General features: G+C 45.7%; 1 protein-coding gene across 1 annotated transcript in view; it reads right to left on the bottom strand.

Moving 5' to 3' along the window:
- Tll2 (tolloid like 2) overlaps positions 1–27,887 on the bottom strand; it is a 116,885-nt gene that overhangs the window by 78,804 nt on the left and 10,194 nt on the right. Inside the window, exon 2 of the mRNA XM_076834561.1 lies at positions 11,775–11,885. Within this exon, the coding sequence (XP_076690676.1) occupies positions 11,775–11,885 (111 nt within the window). The remainder of the gene's footprint in view (positions 1–11,774; positions 11,886–27,887) is intronic.

Here is a 27,887-nt window from a genome sequence, read left to right on the forward strand (position 1 = left end):
CTCTGTGTTAGTCATTCTCATTATAATGTGTCTTGGTGTGAGTCTGCTGTAATTTTGTACATTTGGGGTCCTGTAAGCCTCTTGTATCTGATTTTCCATTCCATTCTTTAAGTTGGGGGAAATTTTCTGCTATTATATCATTGAAAAGATGGTGCATTCCTTTGGTTTGTATCTCTGTTCCTTCATCTATCCCAAGAACTCTTAAATTCAATTTTTTTTGTGTTATCCCATAATTCTTGGATATTCTGTTCATGGTTTCTTTTCATCTTCTCCACATGTTCAACTCTACTTTCAAGATTATATATTTTGTCTTCATTGTCTGAGGTTCTGTCTTCCAAGTGGTCAAGTCTGTTGGTGATGCTTTCTATTGAATTTATAATTTGGCTTACTGATTCCTTCATTTCAAGAATTTCTGATATTACTCAGCTTTAAAGAAGAGTGAAATTATGGCATTTGCCAGTAAATGATTGGAGTTGGAGAATATCATGCTAAGCAAAATAAGCCAATCCCACAAACCTAAAGGCTGAATGTTTTCTCTAATATGCAGATGCTAATTCACAAGAAGGCAGGAGGCACTAGGGAAGAATAGCATTACCTTAGATTAGGTAGAGGGAAGTGATGGGAGGGCAGGGGAGGGGAGGGGATGTAAGGATAGGAAAGATAGTAGAATGCAACATGTACACTCAGAAAAATGAGAAATTATATTCCATCTATGTATATCAAAGTACATAAATGCATTCTATTGTCATGTATAACTAATTAAAACAATTTAAAAATTTTTAAAAAGAAAAATAAAGTTAAGGAGTGATTACTTATTGAATGAAAGCATCCTTTATTTTTACCAAAAGAATTTGCCATTGCATTCTTTTATATCAGGATGAGAAACACCACAGGATTTCAATGGAGGATGCATCAGCTGAGGGATCCTGATGTTGAGCTAGGCATGGTGGCCATTGGGACAGGTGCAAAAAAGAGGAGACAAAAAGCAAAAATAAGAGACATTTTTGGCCCCTGAGAAGAGAAATCAGCCTTGTTCCTTTTTTTCCAATTCCTATTCCTGTCCCCAAGAGGTGCCTCCCAAAGCTCACGTGTAAGACGATGCAAGAAGGTTTAGAGGTGAAATGATTGGGTTATGAGAACCTTAACCCAATCGGTGAATTAATCTTCTAATAGGGGTCAACTACATGATAGCTATAGCCATACTCTGCCTCTGCTACAATAAACTCTTTAACTTGAGTTACCTTGAGAGGGATTCTGTATCTTACAACTGAAAGACCCTCGGCTAGCATGTCAGGTGCTAGCTCTTCATTTGTCCCAGCCTCTCAGGCTAATCTCCCAATTTTGATTCAGGCTCCCAGATTCGTGCCTGGGAGGCTCCTAGCTGTCTGGATGCATACTCAAGAGCATCCGCCTGGCTGGCTGTGCATCCTCTACAGCTCCAGGTGGACTCTCAACACTGCTTCTTCAAATCCTGACAAATGTAGTCATAATAGAGATCAACTCAAAGGTGAATTTGCTTTTCCCAATCCTTCAAGTTCTCAGTGAACTCTGGCTTCAATCCAAGCTGTAAGTCAGCCTGAATGAGGCCCCAGAGAGTGAGATGATAGCATCCTTATGTTGCATCCCTTTGTCCTTCCCAAAGAGCAGATGTGCACTGTATCAGATGCTTCTTGATCATCTCAGATCAACTTATTAAATTAAAAACTTTCTGGGTGGGGGAGCTGCCAGACCTTGCTGGTTCCTGTCCTGAGGTCCTCCTTTTCTGCCAGGGCCTGCTGACTTCTGTCAGCTGAGCTCAGGCACTGGCTCCGGCCAGCCCTGTCCTCAGGCAAGGGTTTAAGGATTTGGGACTCCACACTCAAGAGGCTGGGTAGCACATCACCATTACCTCTGGTCTGGCTCTAACCTGGCCCCTGACTTTTATTTGTGCACTTCTGATTTATTCTAACTCTGTCCCCATCTTCCTCTCCCAGGCCAACACTCTGGCTTGCGTTCTCACTAACTCTCACTTCTCACAAGACCCAGGGATCCTTGCCTTGCTATTTGGAGCTGCCAGCATGGAACTAGAAGCTTGTTAAATGCTATTTTCCTAGGTTTCTGGATTCCTAGATTGGATTCCTGAGCAATTCCCAGCCTGGATGACAGCTGTCATCTGGAGCCTTCCCTCCAAGTGGGGACTTTGCCTGTTTTAGGGGGTAGGTGACCACCCATGCCAGCAGGGTTTTGATCCCAGGTCCCACTCCTCCAGCCTGCCCCATTTCTCCAGTGCACCCAAAGCATGACAGTAATCACTCTCATCATTAAAGCTCAGTCTTCTCAATGATAGGGGAAAGGTGGATATAGATATATCCTTGGTGCTGAGCACAGAAGGGGTCCCCCATTAGCACTGACTACAGAAGGAAGGAAAGAGGGGAGGAAATGATTCTAATCATAAAGCTGACATAAGAGAGGCAGCAAAGCTGTGGAGTAAACCCCAGAGGAGAGTGCTGAGGACGACTAGGAGTCCAGCGCAGGAAGATAAAGTTCTACCCTGTGGGAGCCCAGGAGAAGGCACATAGCAGGGGCAGGATAACTATGGGTGGTCACCTGGATGCCTCGTCTGTCAGGAAGTGGAAGGCTGAGAGGAGCTGGGAGGATTTTCCAGTACATGCTCTTTGACTCAGAGAAGTGCTAAGAACCATGTTTTCCATCTGGAATCTGGACAGAGGACCCAGTATCTGGCATGTGGCTACAGGATGCCCTTTTTGGGCACTCCCTGCAAAGTGATGTGGGCCTGTGCAGCCTCAAGGTCACAATCCTGGGCCTGAGAATCATTTTGTTGCTAGCATCCACCCCAAGCCAGGGTTTGCAGGATCACACCTTCAAGCAAACAGTCCCAACCCCGACAGCCTCTTAGGCAAGTGGAGGAGAAGAAGAACCCTCTATACAGTCCCGAGACCCCGGTTAGACCCTTGGATTTGATCCCTGTTATGGTTTAGAAATGAGACGTCTCCCAACAGCTCATGTGCAAGACAATGCAAGGTTTAGAGGTGAAATGATTGGGTTAGCAGAGCCTTAACCCAATCAGTGAATTAATCCCCAGATAGGGGTCAACTGCAAGGTAATGGTAGGCATATAGGGTGTGACTGGAGGGCGTGGATCATTGGGAGTATGCCTTTGGGGTTTCTATGTTGTCATGGTGAACAGAACATTCTCTCTCTCTCTCTCTCTCTCTCTCTCTCTCTCTCTCTCTCTCTCTCTCTCATTGCTTCCTGGTGTGATGTCCTTAGCTCTTTCCTCCACCACACTCTTCTGCCATGACGTTCTGCCTCAAGCCTCAAGGGATAGAGCCGGCTGTCTATGGACTGAGTCCTCTGAAACTGTGAGCTCCCAAATAAACTTTTCCTCCTGAAAATCGTTCTTGTCAGGTGTTTTGGTCACAGCAGTGAAAAAGCTAACGAAAACAATCCAAACAGCACATGGGATCCACAGTTCTTGAGTATTTGTGGGGCATCATTTCTACTCAGTCTGCGGGCACGCACGCAGGAGGCCCAAGACTCAACAAAGATGAGTCACTGCTATTGACAGTCTGATGGAGAAAGGCAACCGCTGCATGCAAGTAGGAGCAATGGAAGGTGGGATGTGGGCAGCTCCTGTTCACCTGTGGAGCTCTGCTTGTCTTTTACATCACCTCTTGGGTGGATGGAGAGACCAAGTGTCCATCAGCTCAGCAAGACCAGGTTGGTGGTGATGCCGGAGGCTATTTCTAGAGACAACAGAGACCTGGATAGATAAAAGTCCTAATCTTTACTTTTCCAATAATTATTTGTGTGATCACAAACAAATTACTCACCCCTCTGAACCCTGGATCTCACATCTACAGGTTATTATTCTTTTCACTGTGGCTACTGAAGAGGAACCAGCACCTAATTGATTTTCAGACCTTGTGACCCTGGAGGTTGGCTCAAGATGATGAAGGAAGTCCTTATTGGGGGATTGATTGACAGAGATTTCACGTATGCTCGGTGGGATCAAATCCAAGGACTGATCAGAGTGTGTTGCCGCAGGCCCAGCTCCGGCATTTCCCCAAGGTCTTGGCAGAGTATGACAATGAGGAGCTCCAGGAGAGCCACACGCTTGTGGAGCACAGGGTCTGGGACACAGAAGTAGACTAGAGAGAAAAGAAGATAATGGAGCCAGCAAAGGGACAACCACCACGGGTATTATGGCTTCTGGTGTCAGACCCTGGAAAAATGCTTTACCTGCCACATTTTTTTTTTAATATTTATTTATTTTTTAGTTTTTGGTGGACAACATCTTTGTTTGTATGTGGTGCTGAGGATCGAACCCGGGCCGCACGCATGCCAGGCGAGCGCACTACCGCTTGAGCCACATCCCCAGCCCATACCTACCACATTTATTTCATCCCCCAGTGAAAGTATCCTATCTTATGAATAAGGAAGGAGTTAGCCTAAGTCCTACAGCTAATTAGTACAGAGACACAAACCAAGGCCTACCTGACTCCATACTCACCACATTCCGCACTGCAGATGCGCACGTGAACATCGCCAACAGGTGGAAGCCCACAGAAAAGGGAAGCCAAGGAATAGAATTTCCTAACTTGAGATCCATAGGGTAATTTAAACCTCTTGAAATTGCAAGCAAAATTGTGTGTGGGGGGGGGTGTGTGTGTGTGTATTTGTGTCAGAGAAGTGCTCATAATGTTCATCAGACTCTCAAAGAAGTCCAAGAACCTCAAAATGTCAAGTGCAATGTACCAGGAAAAAAGAAATCACTGTGACCTTATTCTCTGGGTCCCTGTTCACCCAGCTCTTGTGGAGACTGTAGGTAGAATTAGGATGAGGAAGAGAGGCCCATGTCAGACCCTTGTCCCTCCAAAGTTAGAGGCCCTAGTCATAGAGGTCACCAGGTTCCTCAGAGGTGGCACCTGGCAATGCATGATGCGAAAGAAGACAGACTTGACTCCAATGAACTGTCCCAGCAAGAAGTCCACCTGGCATTTATTCATGCACTCAAGACATGGCTCCTTCCACAGAATATCACAGGGAGCCACCAGCTGCCACTCTCCCAGACACTTGTTAGTTCATTTTCCTGCCCCAACAAAAACGAGTGAAATTCTGAAACACTGTCTACCAAGCCTGGGGAATGTGTCCATGGGCCTAGAGGCTGAGAAAGCACAGCCAGTCAACAAGGCTGCTTAAAACAACCCTGCACACACGTTCTCTCAAGAGCCTTGAGACATCTGAGTTTTTTTCTAGACCCCTCAATCTTAGAAAGCAGAGCCCAGAAACTGAACCACAGTTCTCTGATTCAGGTATACAGTAGCCTTTGATGCCAAAAGTGAGCCCAGTGATGTCTGCTAGCCTCGGTCTCCCTTTTCTGTCATGTGAAATGCGGAGCTTGAATTCAGAGCGGGCTTGAGAGAAAGGAGGATATGGTTTCATCAGCCTCTCTATTCAGATGGGAACACTGAGATAAGGTGGGGGCATCCTGTGCCACTCCACGTCCTGGCCAGAGCTGGAGGAGGAATTCTCTGTTAGTAGACAACAATGTGGTGGGTGAAGAGACTTCAGAGGTCTGATGTCCAGAGAGAGGACACAGGCTATCCAAAGTGACATCCTGGACTCTCTCCTGCTCATTTATTATTTTGAACCCAGATGTCAAACTGCTGGGGTTTTGCTGATGCTCTATACAGATGGCAAGCGTTCAGAACGCAAGGATTTAGAACAAGGTTGGCTTCTTAAACAGAGATGGCTATGGCCTGATGGCTCAGAATAAACGAGGCGGGAAACATCAGCTTCCATCAGAGCCAATAAGTAATTAAAACCGCTTCCCCTTTCAGAGTCCTCATTACAGAGATCAAGAAATCAGATCCATTATCTGGACAGAGACAACTGCTCTCTAGGTACATCTGCAAAGATAGCTTCCTTGGGTCTTTCAGGAAGAAATAAACAAGCAAAAAGTCCAAAGAAGCCACCACACAGCCTTCTCCACATCTTGTGAGGTTGAGTGAAGTGTCTAAGAACTCAGAAATGAGGCGACAAGTTCTGCCACCACCACACTGAACAGGATGCGAGAGAGTCGGAGAGTGTGTGTGCCTCCCGCTAAGTACTTCCTTCACTACACAGCTAATCCGATTAGCAGCTTTAGGAAACTCTGCAATGTTAATTCAAGGGCCCCATTCACAGGCAGCTTGGCCCATGCCTGCCCAGAGTTCCCATTCTTCTCACTGCAAATAAAATGCATACAGAAGGACTTTCTCTGTCCAAAGGATATGCTCTCCCTGCCCCACACACATCCAAAATGCTGCTGCCGGGTATCTCCCCGTATCCCCTGGCAGCTCCCACAGCAGGGGATTGGGCCCTTCCCCACATGGGGGAAGACAGCTCTCTCGGCATCCCAAGTACACAACAGGCCACTCTTCATGGCACTGTCTGCCAGGCAGTTTCCCATAGCTGGCGGCTGTGCTGACTGAAGAGGTGTCCCAGATGCGTTCAGCTGCAGGGCCATGGATGAGTCCTTGGCCCTCCCTGGGCCTTCATTTCTTGATCTGTATAATGGGGACTTGGAGCAGAGGGAGCAGCTGGAACAGAAGGCTGAAAGGAAGGAACTCAGGGCGTGTGCAGACACGATGTCATTGCATTTGGCTGGAGGGCCAGCCGAGGGAAGGGAGCCTGGAATGTGGACAGAGCAGACAGGGACCTTGGGAGGCAGACTAAGGAATGTTTTTGATAGGCCTTGGGGGCTCTGCAGGGCTCCTAGGGCGGCATCACATTAGATCCCTAGGACTGCGGTCCAAGTTACCATAAACTGGGTGGCAACAACACCCAATTCTAGACACTAAAAGTCTGAAATTTAAGGGGCTGCTAGGGCTGTGCTCCCTCTGTACGCTCTGGAGAAGAATCCTTTGCCCCATCTTTGGTGTGGTGGCTCCTGACAATCCTTGATGTTCTTGGCTTGCAGCTGCAAACTCCAGTCTCTGCCTCCATCTTCACATGGCCTCTTCCCTGTGCCTTTCTGGATTTATAAAGATTCCAGTCACTGGTTTAGGGTGGGACTGAGTCCAGGATGATTTCATCTAACGATCTAATTAGATCTACAAAAACACTATTTCCAAAGAAGGTCACCTTTTGAGGTTCTAGGTGAGAGTTTTTGGAGGGGTGCTATTCCACCCACAATTGTTGCAACGTTAACAGGAAGATAATGGGGATGGGGAAAGAGAGATTAGAGGCACTGATATGGACTGGAACAGTTGCCCCTAAGTGAATAGAATGGTGCCCCCTGCTGGGAGCCCCAAAGCCTTCAGTGGCTTCTTCTGTGCCCAGTGCAACCCCTGAGTGGGCTCCTAAACCAGGCCAGGGTCTTTGCTCACCCACATTTCAGCCTACTTCCAGGTTGTTTTCTGTTCCTTCCAACTGGCAATATGGCAGGCAGGCTGGTACACTGTGGAGGACACAGCAACCTGGGAGCTGGGAAATCGGGCTCTAGTCCTGACTCTGCCACTGACTGAACTTGGAATGCTGGAAATGAGGCTGACCAAGGCCACATCTAGGGAAAATGACAACTTCATTCTTCAGCCAGGAAAGTAGTTCAGCTCATAGCACAGACCAGGAAAGGAGGCCCTGAGGTTTCTGGGCCCTTCCCCCACATCCCTGTTCAGGGACTTCAGCCCCCTTCCCTGAGCTCTCCCCACCCCGAAGCCTCCAAACAAAGGAAACAGGGGCTTTTACCAAAGTTCGGAAATGCAGTACTCTCTGTCTAGGAAGGCATCTTTGGCTTATTTGGATGGAAGAAGAGGGGGTCAAGGTAGAGCTCCTTCTTAAGAAGACTTTTTTTTTTAGGAAAAAAAGGGACAAACAACCTTCACATCCACATGTAAGGGCTTAGTGAGATGAAGTGTGGCAGAACTACACAATGGACCACTATAGCCACAGGATAATAAGAGAGATCACAAGGTACTGCAGGAAAGAGGATCCACAATGCGGTGTCAAGCAAAGCACAGACTACACTGAGTATGTTCAGTGAAATCTCTTTTATGTTTAAAAAATAGGTATCTCTTTTATGTTTAAAATATATGCATGCATATGTGTACATATTTGCGCATGTGGCCCACGCACATTAATAGTGGAAAAACGCAGCAACTAATGATAGGGATCCCTGAGGCTGGGATAACAGGGGATTTTCCCTTTATGCTTTATACAATTATGAGCTATTGAACTTTTTATTTTTTTACAAGTGGTATTAGTTTAATCAGCCCAAACAATAAAACATATTCCCATTTTGAAAATAAAATAACTATTCTAGATAGATGCAAAGTCCTATTGGCCCACAGAGAAAAGCAATCAGGATAAAAATTACCTTGCCCTAAAAACACACCGAAAAGAAAAAAATACATAACAAGCTTGGGAAGGAGGAAACACCAAGTGTATGTTCTAAAGATGCGTGCCCACGCCCCCAAATTCCCTCCACAGGTAGCAAATCTCCACTTCCCACTTTCATCCTAGACACTCTTCGATCCATCTTTTTTCTAGAAATGTTAATAGGAATGAGAAGACTGTTGATATTTATGGATATCAGTTGCTATTTATTGAGCATTTGTTGTGTGTCAGGCACTTTGCACATTCTTTTCTTTTGTCCTCATGACATCACTCTGAGGTAGATATTATTACTATTTCCATTGGCAGATAAAGAAACTAAGACCTAGCCCGAGAATTCAGCCCAGGCAGCGTAACTCTAAGGCTGTGATTGTGACCATTTTCCTCTAAGTGTCCTTCCCTGATGTGCGGAGTTCTTGGTTTCCTCTCATGCTCTGGGAGAAGGTTCCAAGGTCTGCAATCTCTGTCCACCTCTTCTTGTCTTCACCAATTCTGGCCACTGCCTTCTAAGTTAAATCAGCTGGCCTACCTCTCTGGAGTCCAAAGCTAAATGTGATGCAGCCTCTGCCCTCTCTCAGCTCAAGGGAGAAAAAGACAGAAACTTCCACCTCCACATTCCACATCCAGCCAGAGGAAGTACGGTGACAGGTGAAGCGTTAGGTTTCCCTTTGCCATGGCATCCTCGGGAGACCTTCCTTAACAGGGTCTCTCCAGTAGCTGGGAATACAGCTGGCATGGTGGCTGGCCACCACCCAGTCTCTCTCTGGTGCCTCTCACTCATATTTGCCAACCCTGAACCCCTAAGCTGTGCCAGAGAGCAGCTAGGAGCAGCCTGAGCATTTGCAATGACTAATGGACACCATCTGATCTCTGTTCAGGCCCAGAGGGCAAAAAGACGCCCAAGCTGGGAGGCCCAAGACCAGAGGCCTTCACAGACCCTGTGTGAACATCATTCCTGCTTTCTAAGCAAATAAGTACTGGTGTGGAGTGTAAATTGGTACAACTACTTTGGAATATAGTTTGTTTCCTCTAATGCTAAACTAGTGTACCCTAGGACCCTGCCATAGCTCCCTGGTACATGGCCAGCAGCAATGAATGATTCTGTGTCTACCAAAGATACGTATAAGAATGTCAACAGCAGCTTTATTTCTCATAGCCAAAGACTGTAAATTGCCCAAATGTCTGTCACATAATGAAGAAGCCAGGGTCCACTCACACAATAGAATACCACCTAGCAACATGGGAGGACTTCACAGTCATAAAGCTGAGTGAAAGAAGACAGAAAAACACATGGCATAGGGTCCCCTGTAAGCAGGGAAAATGAGCCTGGTGATGAAGGTTAGACTAGAGGTGACTCTGGAACAAGAGCTGACTGGGGGAAAGGAGGCTTCTGGAGCCTGGAATGTTCCACATCTTGGCCTGGGTTGTAGTTACAGGGACATTTATTTACATAAAAGTTTATTATAATGTACATTCAAGGTAGTGAAGTTCACTAATTTTAAGTAACACTGCAACATGAAACATTTAAGAAAACATCTTAACCACACAGACTCTAGTGAGGTTAATTTCTCTAGGCTTCTGGGAAAAGCAAGAGAAGAGTGATTTGATGGCATGGTAGATGGTAGAATTATGAAGAGACTTTTCCTTTTTTGTGGAGCTCAATTAAGACTGTGGATGTACTGTTAAGAAAAATAATTTAAAACTTCATTTCAAATTCTAAGACTCCAAACCATATGAAAGAGGCCTCAGAAATTCTAAGAACACTGGTCATAGAACTGGATGCCACCAAGAAGGTTTGTGTGGCTAAGGGGACCTCCATCTCCCCAGTCCCTGGCAATGGTTCCCCCCGACCTCCTGACAACCCTGACCCCTCGCCCACCAAGCCCTGTGCCGAGCTTTGGTCCCTCTAGCTGCTCATGTTCCCCATGAACCATGGAAGTCATCACCCCTCCCTTCCCAATGCCCCAATCTGGTCACATTCCCACCTTCATCCCTCCAAGCTTCAGGGATGTTCCTGGACATCACCAAGTCCATCTGCAGCTGGGGAAGGGGTTGCTTGATACACCCTGTCCCCATCACCAGCAATCAGCATGGCAAGGCTGCCCAGGTTCCAGCCAGGAACCTAGCTCAGGAGAGCAGTGGGGGAGGGGATTCTCCCAAGGCACTCTGTCCTACATACACCTATTCAGAAAGGGCAGGAGCCCTGCAGCCCACAGGTAAAGCCTGAGTTCACTGACTGGTCAGACAAGCCCCTCACAGTCCAACCCAGCCAGACACATCTCTCACAGGGCCCATCCCAAAGGGCCACCCTCCAGGAACCTATGCCTTATCCCAGTCCCCCCAAGAAAGAGAGTACCTCTTACCTTCCTTGTCTTTGTACCTAGCTTCCCCTCCACCCAAAATGTCCTTTCCCACTTAGGGACTCCTGTTTGCCCTTCAGGACACAACACAATGGTGTCCATTCACAGGATGCCAGGCTCTGCTCACCCTTCTCTCTTCCTATTGCCCTTGGTTCCTTACACATTGCCAGAGGAGTTTCTTAGTAAAATCCCTGCCCTTTCCTGAGATCTTATGTGCCAAGCCATGGGCAGCCTGTTACCTCTGGAGTCCTTCCCCCAAACCTCTATGGGATGAGGTTGGTCTCACCCCCATTGTACAGGCAGCTGGGCCAGATCCACACCAGCCTCCCTAAAGGCAGCAGCTGCATCGTCTCCTCTTTCCCTCCACAGCACCATCGCTGGCCCAGGAAGGTGCTCAAAAAGCTCCAAGAGAAAGGAAGGGAGGTGGGAACAGGGTCACAGGTGCCTCTACCTGTCGACACCCGTTCCCATGTTCAGCTCCCTGGACCATGTCTAAGATGCAAAGCCAAGGCCATTGACCCAGTGGGCAGGGAGGTGAGGAGAACCCAGAAGACCCGTCTCAGTAGTATTCACCCCAGGTGGGCAGCAAGGAGGGAGAGGGCAAGCAGAGTCTGAAGGCTGGGTGGTGTCTGGGCCCCAGGTGACTAGTACCTGGCTTGTCAGCCAAACAGGCACACAATACCCTGCGGGCAAACACCTCCCCCTGGGTGGTCATTCTTAACATTTTCAATGGACATGTCCTAAAACCAGCCCAATGGGCAACTCTTTTCAGTCTGGGATAAGGAGGACCCCTGGCCAGAATCCTAAGAACCAACACAGAGCTCCAGCCTAGACCCTCGGATAAAGGGACAAGTGGAGACATCTCAGAAGAACCCGCCAACTTGGAGGCCCCGCTGCACTTCTTCCCTAGAGAAGGAAGGGCAACCTGTCCCTGGCTTTCCCTGGACCAACAGTCAGACATCAAAGACTTGTGACCCCATTCCCTCTGCTGGAGCCCATCCCTACCAGCTGGGGCAGAAGAATGGGAATCAGTACTTACCCGTGCTATGACCCGACTCCTCCACTGACAGCTTGGTCCAGTCTTGGGCCTTGTCGATGTGAAATAACTTCAGATCATCTTCATCCAAAGCAATGTCTCCCCAGAAGACAGCTAGGAAGGAAAAACAGAAGTGGTTCAACTAAAGCTGGAAGTCAAGAAAATGAATTTACAAAGGCCCCAGAAGGTGTGGGATGTTGAGGAGCAAACTCTAGAAAAGACAGTCCCCCCAATCAAATCTCTCCCTGAGCAACTTGGGGGGACTCAAATTGCTGGCAGAGAAAGAGGAACGGCAGCTATTCTGCACATGAAAGCCACGGGGCTAGGGGCCAACATCCATGGGAATCCAAATCCTTGGTCTACAAGGCATTTTGAAAGGCCCCCAACTTACCCTAATTCTAGGCAACTTTGGGTAAAGCTGCCATATAAAGAAAGCTTTTTCTCTTCTTCAGTCCCCAGGATATAAACAACAACAAAAAAAGCATAATGTCATCACTCATACTATTGTTCACAATATCTGCTGCCCTTCCCCAGGGGAAGATTATATTTCCCTGCCCCATTGATGTCAGGATTGGCCACATAACCTGCGGTGACTAATCCAGTGTGCGAGGAGGCCTTAGGAGTTAGCACATGATTCACCATGTTCTCCTTTCCCTCTCCCGGAAGACAACAAGGCTCTGCACAGGGTAAGCCCAGCTCCCTGGGATCTCCAGCACAGATGATGTGAAGCACAGGCAGGGCTTGTCAGGATGGATGTGCGGCTCTGATCTGAGGTCCATGTGTTAAAGGCTTGGTCCCCAGGGTGGCACTATTGGGAGATGGTAGAGCCATTAAAAGGTGGATTCCTATGGGAGGGCTTTGGGTCCTGGGGATGCCCTTGAAGGAGACTGTGAGACCCTGGCCTCCTCCTCTTTCTCTTTGCTCGCTGGTGATGGGGTGAGCAGTTTTATTTCAAATGGGCTCCCACCATGATGTGCTGCCTCACCACAGGCCAAAAGTAACAGGGCCAACCCAACACAGACTGGATCTCTAGAGCTGTGAGCCCAAATCAACATTTTCTCTTTACAAGTTGATTATTGCAGGTATTTGTTACAGTAACAGAAAGCTGATGGTAGCGTGGATGGAGGTGGGGGAGAAAAACTTGTTTTTATAACCCTCTCAGATTCTGGAACATTCGAAACTACAGCACAACTTTTTTATCCTGATTAATACAGAAACTGCTATCAAAGGTGGTCTGGTAGTATAATAAGAACCCACTATCTTTAGGCCAGCTGTCAAGGAGACTGTTACTAAAGGCTGAAAAGAGGTGATGGATGTTTGCAGTGATGAGGCTTCGGGTAAACTGTTGCCTGCATTAATCTGGAAGGCAGATGATGGACTGAATGAGCATATGGTTTTAAGAGAAGGGACTGAAACTCAGAATGTTAATTGCCTGCTTTGGTTGCTATTAACTATGGTTAACAAGGTCCTAAAGAAAGAAACAAGCTCAGAAAAGAACTGGACAAAATTTAGTAGGAATAAAACAAACAAATAAACAAGAAGTGGGCAAAAATTTAGGGATTTGGAGAGTTGAAAGAGCCAATCTCTTCTCATAATGAAACAATAAAACTGAGAAGTTTGAGTCATAGGACTGATTAAAACTCAGCCTCGTGGTATAGGTAGACAAGAACACTCATGCAATATTAATGGGAATGGAAAACTGGCAACTTTATTTAAAAATGAAATATAAACTCATCATAAGAACCATAAACCCCATTCTTAGGGATTTTCCCAAGAGAAATGAGAACATATTCATACAAAGACATATACTCAATGTTTGTAGCATCCTTACTCATAATGGCCTCAAACTTGGAACAACCTAGATGTCCATCAACTGTTGATCAGATAAATAAAATGTGGCATAACTATACATTGGAACATCATTTAGCAATTCGAGGGAATAAACTATAGACATGTACTACAACATGTATGAATCTCAAAAAGCATCATTCTAAGTGAAAGAACCATATGCAAAGGACTACATGTTAAATGATGTGACTTACATGAAATGTCTAGAAAAGGCTAACTGATGGAGCGAGGAAGATCAGTAATTGACTAGGATCAGGGATGGGAATAAGGATTGACCACAAATGAGCCTGAGGGGGACTTTTAGGCTGATAGAAAGGCTCTAAAATTAGACTCAAGAAATTGTTAAATTACTAGAATCATGGAATCGCACCCTTAACAAGGGCAGAATTATACAGTATGAAAGTTACACCTACAGGAAACTATTAGAGGAAAACAAACTCAACCTTGTAGCAAGGACCAATCAGGATGGTGCCCAGTAAATCCTTTCCATTGAAAAAAGGAAGATACGAGCAAAGGAGACTGATCCTGAAATTCCCTCACAGAAGATTAATAAGAGCAAAGGAGCAGAGACGCCTGGCTAGGAAATCACTGTGTGGCCATGGTACAGAGGTGGTCCACACAGACGTGAAGATGACCAACACGTCCGAACAGCACAGTGCCCAAGGGGCCACGAGCATGAGACCTAATAGTTGTGGGGCCTTTTGCAACATTTGCCTAATATGATTTCAGCGTTTTCATGGAACCATTTCATGGAACTATTCTTGCTCCCCGTCGCCCCCTTTCTGTATGGAAACGTCTGTTACACTTATCCTATTTCTGATCTATCACTGAATATTGAGTATAGATGGGAGGGAGTGAGTATGTAATTCTATTTTGCTTTGTTTTGTTAGTTTGCAAGTCTCTGGAGGAAGAGGAGTCACATCATGACTCAGTATAGAGGATCACAAGACCCAGGACTTTGAGGCTGGTTTCAAGACTGCACAGGACTTTGGGGTCTCCCCTGTGGAAGGATAAATACATTGTGTATATGGGAGAAGGAAAGCAAATATTAATCACCAGAGGAGAGGAGATGAATGATAGAATCTATTATTGTTTGTAAATTTATTCTTTCTCCTAGATATAAATTTGTGCTTCCACATCTCTCTGATGTCAGTCTTTGCCATGTGATTTTTTTTTTTTTTCCTGGCTATTGAAAGTGAGCGAAAGTGACATGAGTCACTTCTAAGCAGAACCTCTGAGACCTGGCACAAGGTTTGTCATGTTCCCTTTCCCACATCGATAGGAGGATGATTCATAAATTAGTGGCTCCACAGGCTGGGACACGGAGTGAAGATGTGAGGTGAGTCGTATACCTCTGTGGTGATGACACAGAGATTGGGAGAGGAACGGGCATTCAAAGTACATGCCTTCGAGTCAGAAAGATCTGAGGTCAAACCCTTCTGTTGCTATTTAAGAGCTGTGTAATCTTAGGAAAATAACTTGATCCCTTTGAGCTACAGTGTCCTCATCTGGAAACAGGGTTGGAAATACCTTGTAGAGTTGTGTGAGATGAAATGATATGAGATGTGTTGATTACTCATTAAATGAGATGAGCATTCAGCCCAGGACCTGGACCACAGGGAACACTGGAGGTAATGAGTGGTGCCACTCTAATTTTCACTGAGTTTGCCTAGACACCTGTCTTTACCCTGCTCCCTCTCCTCCTCCAGAAGACCCTGCCCCACAAGGCTTAATTCAACTCCCATATTACTGTATTCTTGAAGAAGGAAGAATATAATAAAAAATGTTAACCCTTTTCAAATTAATGTTATATTTAATACACTTTAATAAAAAATCACAATAATTTTTATTATTAAAAAACTGATATTAAATTTCATCTGCATAAGTAGGTGATAACAGTAAGAACAAGAGGACCAAGGAGAACTGGTTTCATCAGGCATCAAAATGGGCTAAAGCTTTAACCATCCTGCCAAGCAGAATAGTCCGGAAGCAGTCTCCAGACTATATAAGAAGACTCTGTGATTAAATGAGGTTTTTGTTAATTTGTGGAAAGTAAGAGATTAATGAATGAATTATGTTAAAACAAATGGGTTAGCTATTTGAGGAAAAATCAAGTTGGCTTTGAACTTCAAACAAAACACCAAAATAAATTCAAATTAAAAAATTTAATCAACAATATTTAGAAGCAAATGAGCTAAATTTATACAGTAAGGCCTCTGTATCCATGGGTTTTGCATCTATAGATTCAACTGAAAATGGATCAAATATATTTGGAAAAAACAGTGTCTATACTGAACATGTATAGATTATCTTTCCTCTTATTATTCCTTAAACAATACAGTATAACAACTATTACATATTTACACTGCCTTAGATATGAGAAGTAACCTAGAGATTGTTTAAAGTATACAGGAGGAAGTGCAGAAGGTTGTAAATCTATGTCATTTTTATAAGGGACCTGAGAACCCTTAGGTTTCCATTTCCAAGGACAGTCCTGGAACCAACACCCCATAGATACCACAGGACAATTTGCACATTTATCACACACAGCTATTGAATTCTTACTAAAAGGCAAACATGATCCGTGCTAGAGAAGACTCGCAAATTGTTTTCATCACCTCTTCCATCTCCAGCTACTAAAAGTGCAATCCATAGACCTGCAGCATCAGCATCATCTTGGAGCTTCATAGAAATGCAGAATCTCAGAACCTAGACCTGCCAAATCAGGATGTGCATGCTAACAAGATCCCTCAGGTAAATCATATGCACATGACATGTTGAGAAGCACTGAAGCAAGGGACCAGAGACAATCTCCAACAACTGTGACCCTGTTGTCACGGTCTCACCGCCATCTCTCTTATGCATGTCATGGCTATAGTGAAAAGGTCAAGCAGGACAATTCTTTGTAGAGATATAGAATTTGAAGGGAGAGGTCACAGGAAGCAACTCAAATACATAACAACGAAAATGCCCTCCACTCCAGCACTGGCTGGCTGCAGGGGAACCTCAACCTGCAATTCAAGTCACTGCCATCAGGTGGAAGTGTTTGCTTAGGAAACACTGGCTCATAAATAAACATCACTTCAGGAACAGATAATGAAACACAATAGGAAAAATGCTTTTAAGAAATCATAAATAGAAATCCTTAGAAATTAGTCAAACACAGTTGCAACGCTATTATATAATAAGTGTGGAAATACCATATCTTCTCTCAGGGGTAGGCTGATATTTAACAAGTGGCTGGGAGAGTGTTTGCTGATGTCCTTGGAGTGAACATCCACCATGGCTGATTTCAGAGTCATTGAACATGGAGTGGGGAAGAGGTATGCACAGTTGGCCCTTCACAAGCAAGTAACAGCCAGCTTCAGCACACAACTCTAGTGACAACAATATGACAACAGTACCTCATGGTCTCCAAGCTCTGTTTCCCCCATCTGATGCCTGTGTATGTGTGCCTGACCCCCACAGCTGCAAAACATAGCCATGCTCTGGGCCTTAAGTGCAGCCCCACCGCTCAGTGCAGCCCCACTCAGGATTTGCACAGCACCACATATTGTCCAGTCTGTCTGTCCGCATCTACAGCAGAAGCATGAAGTGTTCACTGTTATCTCTAGGATCAGGCCAAATGTCTTCTATTGTTTACCTGAATCCATCCTTTTACAGTATGTGAGGAAGCCTTGCTTGCTCCTCCTTCACAGATAGGCCAAGATCATGCAGGCAAGAACAGGCGTTTGAAGTCAACCAAAGTCTCTTTGATTCCCAAATCAGAACCCTCATACCCTGAACCAGCACTTCCCAAACTTTTACATTCTAAGAAGTTTCTGAAAGATGCTATGTTAAATCGTGTTCTTTCCTGCAGGACTACTCAGAGCCATTAAAATCCTAACAACTATCAGGATGCCAAGAGAAAGGCTGAAATGCCTCATTTCCCAACATGGCTGTCCCTGGAATCTCTTTTCACTGAGATTGTTCTCTTAAGGGACAAATTTCAAAGACTGCTAAGCTACTCAGCAATGCTCCAGGAATTATAGACTCCTGGGACTAGCAGGGGCCCAGCAGGTAAAAGGGTCTCATCTCCCATCTCCCATCTGACATCTGAGCAGTCTCTTTTGACACACATCCAGAGACATGGAGTTCACACCCTTCCATCACATCCCCCTTATGTTTTTCCAAATCCAGTGTTTGGATCTTCTCTCAGAAGCAAAGCATTGGAGGGATGAAAATGCTCACCGTCTTGAGCACCAGCCACACGCAGATTCTTGGCCTCCTTCTACCTTCACACGAGCCAGACAATCAACACATCACTGGCTCCACTTCTCAGGTGAGGAGAGGGCTGAGCCAGCTTAGGCAGCTTGCTCCAGCTGAATTCTGAATTCTAACTTACTCGCCATGTGCCTTTGCTATCCTCTATACAAAGTCCCCCTGGGTGACCTTGACAAGGAGGAGTGACAGATCCCAGCCTCTGAGCTGGAATTAGGAAAGGACTCCCTGAGGGGTGACACTTGAGTAGGAGGATGACACATGAGCAGAAGCTTGATGGTGGCTAATAGGAGGAAAGGTCATATGGGCCAAAGAGATAGCACATGCAAAGGTCTAGAGGTGACAGAGCAAGGCTCTGTCAGGGCAGGGGTTGAAAGGGGGCAGTGAGGGGGACAGCTGGAGTGGGGGATCCAGATGCACGGACTACGGAAGATGGCAAGAGCAAGGTAGACACGAGGCTGCAGGAACAGAGGCTGGGCGGGGGCATGGAGGCTCAGATACAGGGAACAAATTCCAAGGCTGTTAGAGCACCTAAAGTGAAAGGGTCAAAAGGAGTCCCTCACTTTGATACAGCACTTCACAGTTTGCTTCCATGTACACATCCTCCTCCCTCTGACTCCCAGGACCCCAGCACTCAGCACGGGGCCTGGCACTGACCCTCAGAACATTTTAATGAATGAACAAGAAAAGAGTGCTCCTTGCAGCAGTCCTAGGGGAGGGAAGGTGGGCCAGAACCCTGATTTTACGTGGGAAAGTGATGCTTAGGGAGATGAATGAACAACACATATGGGAGTCCATATCAAAGAGGGAGGACCTCAACTCAGACTTTTTGGCCCCAAACTCCAAACCTAGAACTTGTCTCTCTGCCCTACCCAGACCTAGTTTCTAGGACTTAGACTCAAGATGAGGTCAGCAAGAGGTACTCTGTTTGCAGAGGAGCTTCCTGTCTGGCAAAAACTGGACAGTCTGCCAGTTGCTTAGGACTGGGTAGAGGAGGGGGGTCCTGGAGGGTGCTTTACAGCCCTCCCAGTGGAAATTCCAAGAGTCTTGGGGCTGAGGAATCCTGGCAGGGTTGAATGCAATCAGGTTCCTGATTGGTGGCCTGCAGAGCTGGGGTGTGGGGTCTGAGAGGCAGGGAGCAGCCCAGGCAGTCAGAGGGGGACTCCTTCAATTCTGCTGCCACCTTCTATGGCTAACTGCAACCTCCCCAAGACTCAGCTCCCTGGCTCCCAGAATGGGGCAGGCCCAGGGCAGCCCCTTGCAAGACCTTTCCAGTGCATCCTAGTCACATATGGGTTCACTACACTGTCCTGGGTTCACTCCAAAACCAAGGGAGACCTCCAGCAGGTACCTCAGCTTATTCACTGGTTTTCACATCTACACTTATAACTTAGGGCTGCACTAAAGTGTGGGTGCTTTTCAAGTCACTTTCTACTTAGGGTCCTAACCACAGGTATTCCACAGTGAGGGTGCATCTCAAATGGTCTACACTGGAAGCTGTGAGTGACTTTGGTCAAGTTGACCTTCAGTGTCATTTTCTTCACCGGTACAATGAGACAGCTGAACCAGCTTGGTATTTCTGGAGGTGCTACTCAAACCCACAAGCATTAGAAATGTCTGAGAGTTGATAATGCAGACCTCCAGGCCCCAACCCAGAGTTATGAAATCAGAATCTCCGGGGCCAGGGCCCAGGAACACACATTCCAAATGCAAGCCCTGCCTCACCCCTGTAGATCAGGAACACACACTAAAGTTCAGGAACCTATGGAGCTGATGGTCTCTGTGGCCCCCCAGAGCCAACGATTAATTTCACTCTGATTTTAGAGAAGTACTGTGCCTCTGCCTGGGCCTGCTGCTTGTTCACCCAATAGCAAGCCACTTGAGAAGCGAGGAAGGACCTCACTAAAGTTCCTCCAGGTAGTCACCTAGAGATAAGCCTAGGTTATTGGAGGAACTAAAGAGGAAGCATGCAAACCATTGGAATTCCTCTCAGGAAACAGGCGGAGGTGGGGTGGAGGGGCCAGAGGCGGGGAGAATTACAGGGAAATCCTACCCAGAGATGCATTTAGTTCACTTCAAGTTTCCAGCGGAGGGATTTAACAGGTTTAAAGCAGTTTTCTGTGAATCTTTGTCGAGGGAGTGTATGTACAAACAAACAGGGAGGGTTTTTTTAGTAAAAAGTTAATCGGCTTAAAGTGTGCAACTAAATAAGCAAAGCTTACATTAAAGTGACTCACAGAGAAAGGACCCCATGGAAGGAAAGTTCTAGGAAATACAATATGGCCTCTATGTTCTTTTGTAGTTCCACGCTATAAATATTCATGGGACGGTGTTAATGGGGTCCACAGCTCTATGCAACCACAATAGTTTTTTTGTTTATTCTCAGGACCATGAACTTTGAAACCATGACCCTAAATTTCAGGACTCTGCATTCAGGCGCAATTGCAGAGCAGGAGGGGAGAGGTTCGGGCTTGCAGAGGACACAGGAGAGGAAAGGGGCGAGTGTGAATCACTGCCTGGATCTTTGGGTAGGATCTGTTTAGTATGGGAAGCCTCCTGTCTCCAGGGTCCCCAGCTGCTCCTGGGGAAATGGCCTTCTTGAAGGACGGATGGCTCAGTTATTCGAGCATATGGCAGAGAGGAGTGGGAAGTTGTAAATATTTTAATTGGATCAAGCAGATTTGTTGCAAGTTGTATATTGAGACTTAAAAAAACTAATTTGAATCAAGGAATTTCTAAGATGGGGAAAATTTAAAAGTCATCTAAGGGATGTCCTTGTTTTCCATATGAGGAAACTGGGGGCCCAGGAAGGCCAAACAACACACTCAAAATATCACATGTAGAGACTGTGTCTGCCAAGTCTCTTCACCACACCAGAAATGACAGATATGACTAACATATGCCTTCTCTTACCCACTCTTGCCCAGGACAAATATCCCCAACTGTCCATTCAACCTGGACACAGCCTCTGAGTCCATCTCAACACAATGCCTGCCACAGAAGGGCCGGCACGAATTGATAGAAATGGCAGGAGTTGAGACCTGTTGTCATTCATACCCTATGTCATACCAGCAATATCCAAAGCCTATTATCTATTTATTCCAGTTATTCAAAGCCACTTAAAATAGAAACTCTACTCCAATCTGCATGTGCACATTAGAAACCCTACAGGACCTAGGACTCCACAGATTCCTGTGTTAAAGGTCGGTCAGGACCTAGGAGAGCGCCCTATCCAGTGGCATCCTATAGAGCAGCTCAAGAACTGATCACATCTCAAAAAAGAACACCCAGTACTGCTCTCTGACCCAGTGGGCATCATCCTACTTTACAGATGAGCCACGAGGGTCTGGCTGGTGCCTAGGCTGGTGGCCACCTTGCCTCTTATCTCACATCTTCATCTGTATGTCACAATATGGTTGCACCAATATATTCCAGAGCCATGCCACAATTCAGCTTTCTAAGAACTTGGCTCAACAAATATCTGCTCAGTGGGGGGAAAAAATTATGTACCAGATTGGCATGGGCAGGTGGGCCATGCAAGGCTATTGAAGTTTTATAGCTCCGAATAGTAGTAGTGTTGCACATGCCAACACTACTCAATTGATGGTGTCTCCTTGAGCACTATGAGGTGACTTCTTGAACCCACAATCAATGAGCAATGTCTGCCACTGGCATGGGGAGATGGGGAGGTGGCAGCATTGTATGTGTCACACATTTGCCACTTAAAAATTATTGTAAAAATACTAAAAATTTTCAGCCCATGTAAATGAATATCTGTGTCAAGTCCTGAGCTCTGATTACAGTTATTCTTTGTCTGCTTATTCTCCATCCTCTCTTGTTCTGTTCTGTGCCCAGGGAGATGACTCCTGCTATAGGTTTCATCTTCCAATTTCCTGCCTGCTCTGGCTTTTGGTTGCACTCAACGAGAAGACTCTGGTAAACTAGAGAGAAGAGGAGACCTTTTTCAGATCTGCAGGCCTGGCAGTAGATGCCTCTCTCTGCCACTTCCCCTCCCACCTGGTTCCAGTTGTAGGAATGCTGCTTCCTCCCCTGTCCCTTCCCTACAGGGTAGCTGTCCAGTCTCTGGGTGTCTCACCTCTCTTATTTAACACTGTGTGTCTAACTAGTCCCTTCCCTAGTGTCTCCTCATCGGAAACATGGGGTTTAAATTCTGTTTCCTACTGGGCTCCTGACTTACATAGCTATTCTAAGAAAATTCTTCCATTATTTCTATAGCTAAAAAGGAAGATGGCAACAGGGAGGACTACTTCAGTCTGAAACGATGCTTTTCACTGCTTCATTCCAGCAGAATATGACTTTCTGCTATCTCACACCCACTGTGTTCCCACAGTGCAAGCTCATATGGGATCCTCTCAATAATGGAGACAAGGATTCAGTTTAGATCCTAAAAGCCAAAAGCTTCTTGGATTGTAATTTTCCTCTTATGTGTCTGATTCCGGGACTAGGCAATCTCATAAACCCTAATATCTCCACTGTGGAATGATCTTCTGTAGAGCCATAAATTATGAGTGTAATTATGCATGATTCGTTCTGATGACGAAGGCCATTGGAGACCCTAAGTAGTGCAGAGAGTGGAAAGACACAGTAGGAGTAGCACCAAGGAGGCCTAAAGTCTACCTCCAATCAGACCCATAGCTACTCATGTGCTCTTGGATAAGTTACTGCCCCTCTAGGCCCTCAGGGTTCTTGTAGGAAACACAGGAAACCTAAAATAAACAATTCCATAGGCTCTTCCCAGCTCTAACATTTTACCAGCTTTGACTCAAAGATTTTACATTGTTCAGGGCTGGGGTTGTGGCTCAGTGGTAGAGTGCTCGCCTAGCATGTGTGAGGCCCTGGGTTTGATTCTCAGCACCACATAAAAACAGATAAATAAAATAAAAGTACTGTGTTCATCTAGAACTAAAAAAAAATTTTTTTTAAAAAGACTTTACATGGTTCAGCTGGTTAACTTTTAGAAATGGTAGCGGCCTCTTATTATCTTGACTGAATCTTCTGCATAAACGTCCAGCAGTTTTGGTCTATCGTGGCAGAGACTGCTTCATTGCCCACCAGCACATTTTCTCTCCTTCTTCTATACTAACAAAACCTCTGATTTTTAGTTCCAGGTCTTCCAGATGCCAAGATCTTCCAGGTGCCCACGTCTGGGCACATCTACGGCCAAGTTCCAGACAATGAGATGAGGTACAAGGAACAAATGGCAGATCCTGGGAATCTTCTTCCTTGTCCCCCCACCCTGCCCCCACCCACCAGCCCTCTCTCTCTTTATTTTCCATGGCTCCCATGTCTAGATGGTGCCTGTGATGGTTTGAGCACTATATATCATCTTGGACCCCGAAGACAAGGGCTTCAAGCTAGGGAGAGTGAGTGGTCAATGGGGAGGGGTTTGGGTCCTGGAGGACCTCCTGGGGATGAACGGTCATACAGGCCCCGGACTGCAGTCCTCCAGACTCTGATGTGAGAAAGAAATAGACTTCCTGCTGGCTGAAGCCACTCCCCCAGCTACTGATATACTGCCTTCAGCGCCCCGTCTGTCCTTCTTCATCATGTTGTGTGGTACTGGAGCTGGTCCCTGTGAACCTTTCTCCACCTGCTGGCACAATGTTAGGTTTTGTAGGTGGAGGGCACTGCAGGGATACTGCATGCAGAGAGGACTTCTCATCCTGATTCTGGTGAGCTTGTCTGTCTTACTCTATAAGAATGGCTGCTGACAGTGTTCAGGAGAACCATTGGTACCAACCTTCAGAGTTTTGCCAGTCTCCAATGGACAAATTTCTACTGGCCAGCCTTTTCCTGCAGTATGGTAGTCCCTCCCTCACCATCTGTTGTTTCCCTCACCATCATTGTTTCAGTTACCCACCATCACCTACGGCCTGAAAATATTAGATAGAAAATTCCAGAAAAAGACAATTCACAAGTTTTAAATTGTGCAACTGTTCTGAATAGCATAATGAAATCATATGTCATCCTGCCCCATTCCTGCTTAGAATGTGACTTATCTTTCTGTTCAAGATTTTGGTTTGGATATGAGATCTCTCTCCAAAGTTCCTGTGTTAATGCAGGAGGTGAAATAATTAGATCCAGAAAGTTATAACTTAGTCAGTGGATTAATCCACTTAGTGGACTAATAATTTGAATGGATTACTGGGTAAATGCAGACAGGTGGTATGTGGCTGGAGGAGGTGAGTCATTGTGGGCATGCCCTGGGGATTATCTCTCTTCTTCTGGCCCCTCCCATCTTTCACTCTGCTTCCTGACTGCCATGAGTTGAGTAGTTTTCTTCTTTCACACCCTTCCACCATGATGCTCTGTTTCACCTTAGGCCCAGAGCACTGGAGTTGGTCATCCATGGATGGAATCTTTGAAATCATGAGCCCAAATAAACTTTTCTTCCTCTAAGTTGTTCCTGTTGGGTATTTTGGTCATAGCAACAAAAGCTGACCAACACATCTAGCATATCCGTGCTGTATAGGTTACTGCCCCACTGGTCACTTAGTAGCCATCTCAGATATCAGGTGACTATCTCAGTATCACAGGGCTTGTGTTTAGTAACCCTTATTTTACTTAACACTGGCCTCAAAGCAAAAGTAGTGATGCAGGACATAAAACACAGGACAGACTACCTCTGGTACTACACAGCAGTGCTTCAGAGTACGTCACTGGAAGTGTTGAAACATCTCCCCTGCAGCTAAGTGGTGTTATGGCTTGGATATGAAGTTTTCTCTGAAAGCTCATGTCGGAGACAATGCAGGAATGCTCAGAGGTAAAATGATTAGATTATGAGAACTATAACCTAAATCAGTGGATTAATCCATTTGATGGATTAATAATTTGAAAGGACTATTGTACAGGGTGGTAACTGTAGGCATGTAGGGCAAGACTGGAGGAAGTAGGTATCTGTAGTGTGCCCTTAGGGACTGGATCTCATCCCCCTGACTCCTCTCTCCCTCTCTCTGCTTCCTGCACTGTGTTCCTCCATCCTACCCTTCTGCCATGAAGTTCTGCCTCACCTCAAGGTCCAGAGTGAGATTGAACCTCTGGAACTGTGAGCTCGAAATTTTTTTTTTTCCCTCTAAGTTGTTCTGTCTGGTGTTTGGGTATAGCAACAAAAAGTAGACTAACACAAAACGGGGGTGGGCACTAGTTCTCAGCAAACTTGTCCAACCTTCAGCAGACCACAGCCACACCTTCCCTTGTGAAGTTAGAATTTCAGCCTGGAGGGGCAGGCTGGGTGGGCTCCCTCCCTGGTAGTTGCTCCTTTTCTCTGCTAGTCATGCTTTCCTTCAAGTTCTCTTCTCCTTTAACAGTCAATTCACTTCTGTGAGTTAACAATTATTGATATTAGATTTACTAATTACTGTTCAAATTACTGGTGTGATTCCATTCCCCCAACTGGACCCTGATGGACACAGCCAATGAACTTGGGTCCATTACTAGTGATTTCATCTTAACTGATTCAGCCATATTCACCTTCATGGGAAAAAGTCAGTGAAAGGTACAGATAAGTTTTTTTTAAAGTGTTTAAAAAAAATCTTCTCTCCAAAAATTACGAGTGGCAAATAAGGCAAAAAAATTTTAAAAACTAGAATACAAAGTATTACTCCTGATGGGAATGTAAAGGAGTCAGATTTTTTTAATTTGTAGATGGACACAATAATTTTATTTTATTTTATCTTTATTTTTTTTATGTGGTGCTGGGGATCAAACCCAGTGCCTCATGCATGCTAAGCAAATGCTCTACCACTGAGCCACAACCCCCAGCCCAGGAGTCAAAAATTTTTGTAGGGAGATTTGATTGATTTTGTTTTTTCAGGGGCAGGAAAGGAACCCAGGGCCTTGGCAGTGCTAGGCAAACTCTCTACCACTGAACTAAGCTCCCAGTCTAAAGGGTAGTTTAAAAAGCTCTAAAAAGCATCTATATTCCTAGCAGTTCCACCACTAGGAATCTATCCTAGAGAAATCATTAGAGATGCACATAGAAATCAAACTAAAAGGATGATCCAGCATCATTGTTTATAAAAGCATATTTGCCAGGGGGAAAAAATCTGTGTGCCCAACAAAGGAGATTGGTTTAATAAATGATGGTGCATCTATGCAACCAGGTACAAAACAACTTAAATGGATGCTCTACAAGTGCATTTATTACCTGTCATAGAAAAAGGTTCATGGAACTAAGAGAAAGTGAAATAGAAGAATGGTTCAAAGCAATTGTGTGCAGTATTTTCAGGGAAAAAAATGTTACAAATGTTCATAGAAAAAATCTGGAAGAAGATAGAATAAAATGTTAACAGTTACTTCTAAGCAACAGGATTACTGAACATATTTAGCCCTTGCATATTTGCCATGTACTTCAGAAAAAATGTTTCATGTTAAAACATAATCTCCCTTTCCTCTCCACCTCAAGGGTACCTTAATGCTTGCTGAACATATCTGGATGACTTAATTCATATTTCAGCCATGACCCCGAGGCACAGCACAGCTCAGGATCCCTCCCACCCACAAAACTATGATCTTTTCCTTCCCTTTCCATCCTCAAGGCCACAAGCCAGTCTTCATGTTCCCAAGGCCAGGATGACTGGTGGTTCCTCTGTTTCCTGCTTTTGTGGATCCTAAGCTCTATATCCTTCAGTACAACAGTCCTCTGCTCAAAGCCCAGCAACAGCTCCCTATTTCCTTAGGGATATGTTTCAAATGCCTCAGCTTGACATTCACCGTTCCAAGCTTATTTCAATCTTGTCACTGCTATTCTGCAAAGTAAACCAGAGTAAACTCCCAGCTCCAAACAGATCCCAAACACCCTTGTGGTCTCACCTTTCACAATACCTGAAATGCCTTCTCCTGCATCCCAGCTCTTCCAAATCCCATCCATTCTTTCAGCCAAGCTCAGGGGTTCCCACGTTTCTCACTAGGAGACCTTCTTTAATTGTCTCACGGTGATTGCTACTTTTTCTGAATCTCTATGGTATTTTCTTGAGCACCCGCCGGGGGCTAGCACTGTGTCAATGACTGGAAAACCAAATGAGTCCAGTTTCTCACTCTGGGAGTTCATTATGCAAGGCGGAAATAGTCGCTGAGCAAGTCACAGCGACTATTCTACAGTTCTAGGTGTATAAAAGTGCTATGCTGAAAAACAAGGGTGAAGAGTGATTTAAGAGAAGGGGCCTGATTGTGACTGGAAATGACAGCAAGATGAGTCCTGGAGAAAGAGTTGGAGTTCACCATGTGGACAGTCAGGGGATCTTTGCAGGCAGGAAAAGAACCTACTTGAGACACAGCATGATCGGTAAGGAGAGGGAGGCTGAGCAATGACCAGGGCACACAGGGCTGCAGACTGCTCTCCTACCAAGTACACTGGAAATCATGAAGGGTCCTAAGCAGGTCCAACTTTGCAAACATGCTCAGATATGAGTTCAGAGAGATCCCTCTGCCTACAACATGGAAAACAGATTTCCTGAGGCAAAAGTGGCATCAGGTCAGGCTCCAATGCAGGCTCTAATGCAGGCTGGTGGGGTCTTGGACCATGGTGGCAGTAAGGATGCAGAGAAATGGACAGACTCAATTTTGGAAACAGAACTGACAAGACTTGGTTTGGACTGCATGACACAGGGAGAGAGAGTCAGGTGGCCAGGCTGGCAACCAGTCCACCTGGGTGGACTCTGGCACCTGTGACCACGGGGTCCAGAACTTTGTGAGCCATGGAGGACACGATGGGAAACCAGGCCCAGATCAACAGGGAGATAACAAGTCCAGGGACATGAAAAAGAGTTTCAGGAAGCTGGTAGTTTGAGGCTGTTTCTGGGAGAACAGCTCAGAGGACTCGCAGCAACTCTAGGCTAGGAATCCAGGTGGGAGGAAGAGGAAGAGGCTCTGTGCAAATTGCAGGATGAGGTGGGAGATAAGTGGCCCAGCTGGCGGAGCAGCAAAGACCTGGGCTGAACATCAACACTCAAGTGCTCATGCAGGCGAGCTTGGGAATATTTATTGGTA

Source organism: Callospermophilus lateralis, chromosome 15 (assembly GCF_048772815.1).
Source record: "Callospermophilus lateralis isolate mCalLat2 chromosome 15, mCalLat2.hap1, whole genome shotgun sequence".
In the NCBI taxonomy this organism is placed as follows: domain Eukaryota; kingdom Metazoa; phylum Chordata; class Mammalia; order Rodentia; family Sciuridae; genus Callospermophilus; species Callospermophilus lateralis.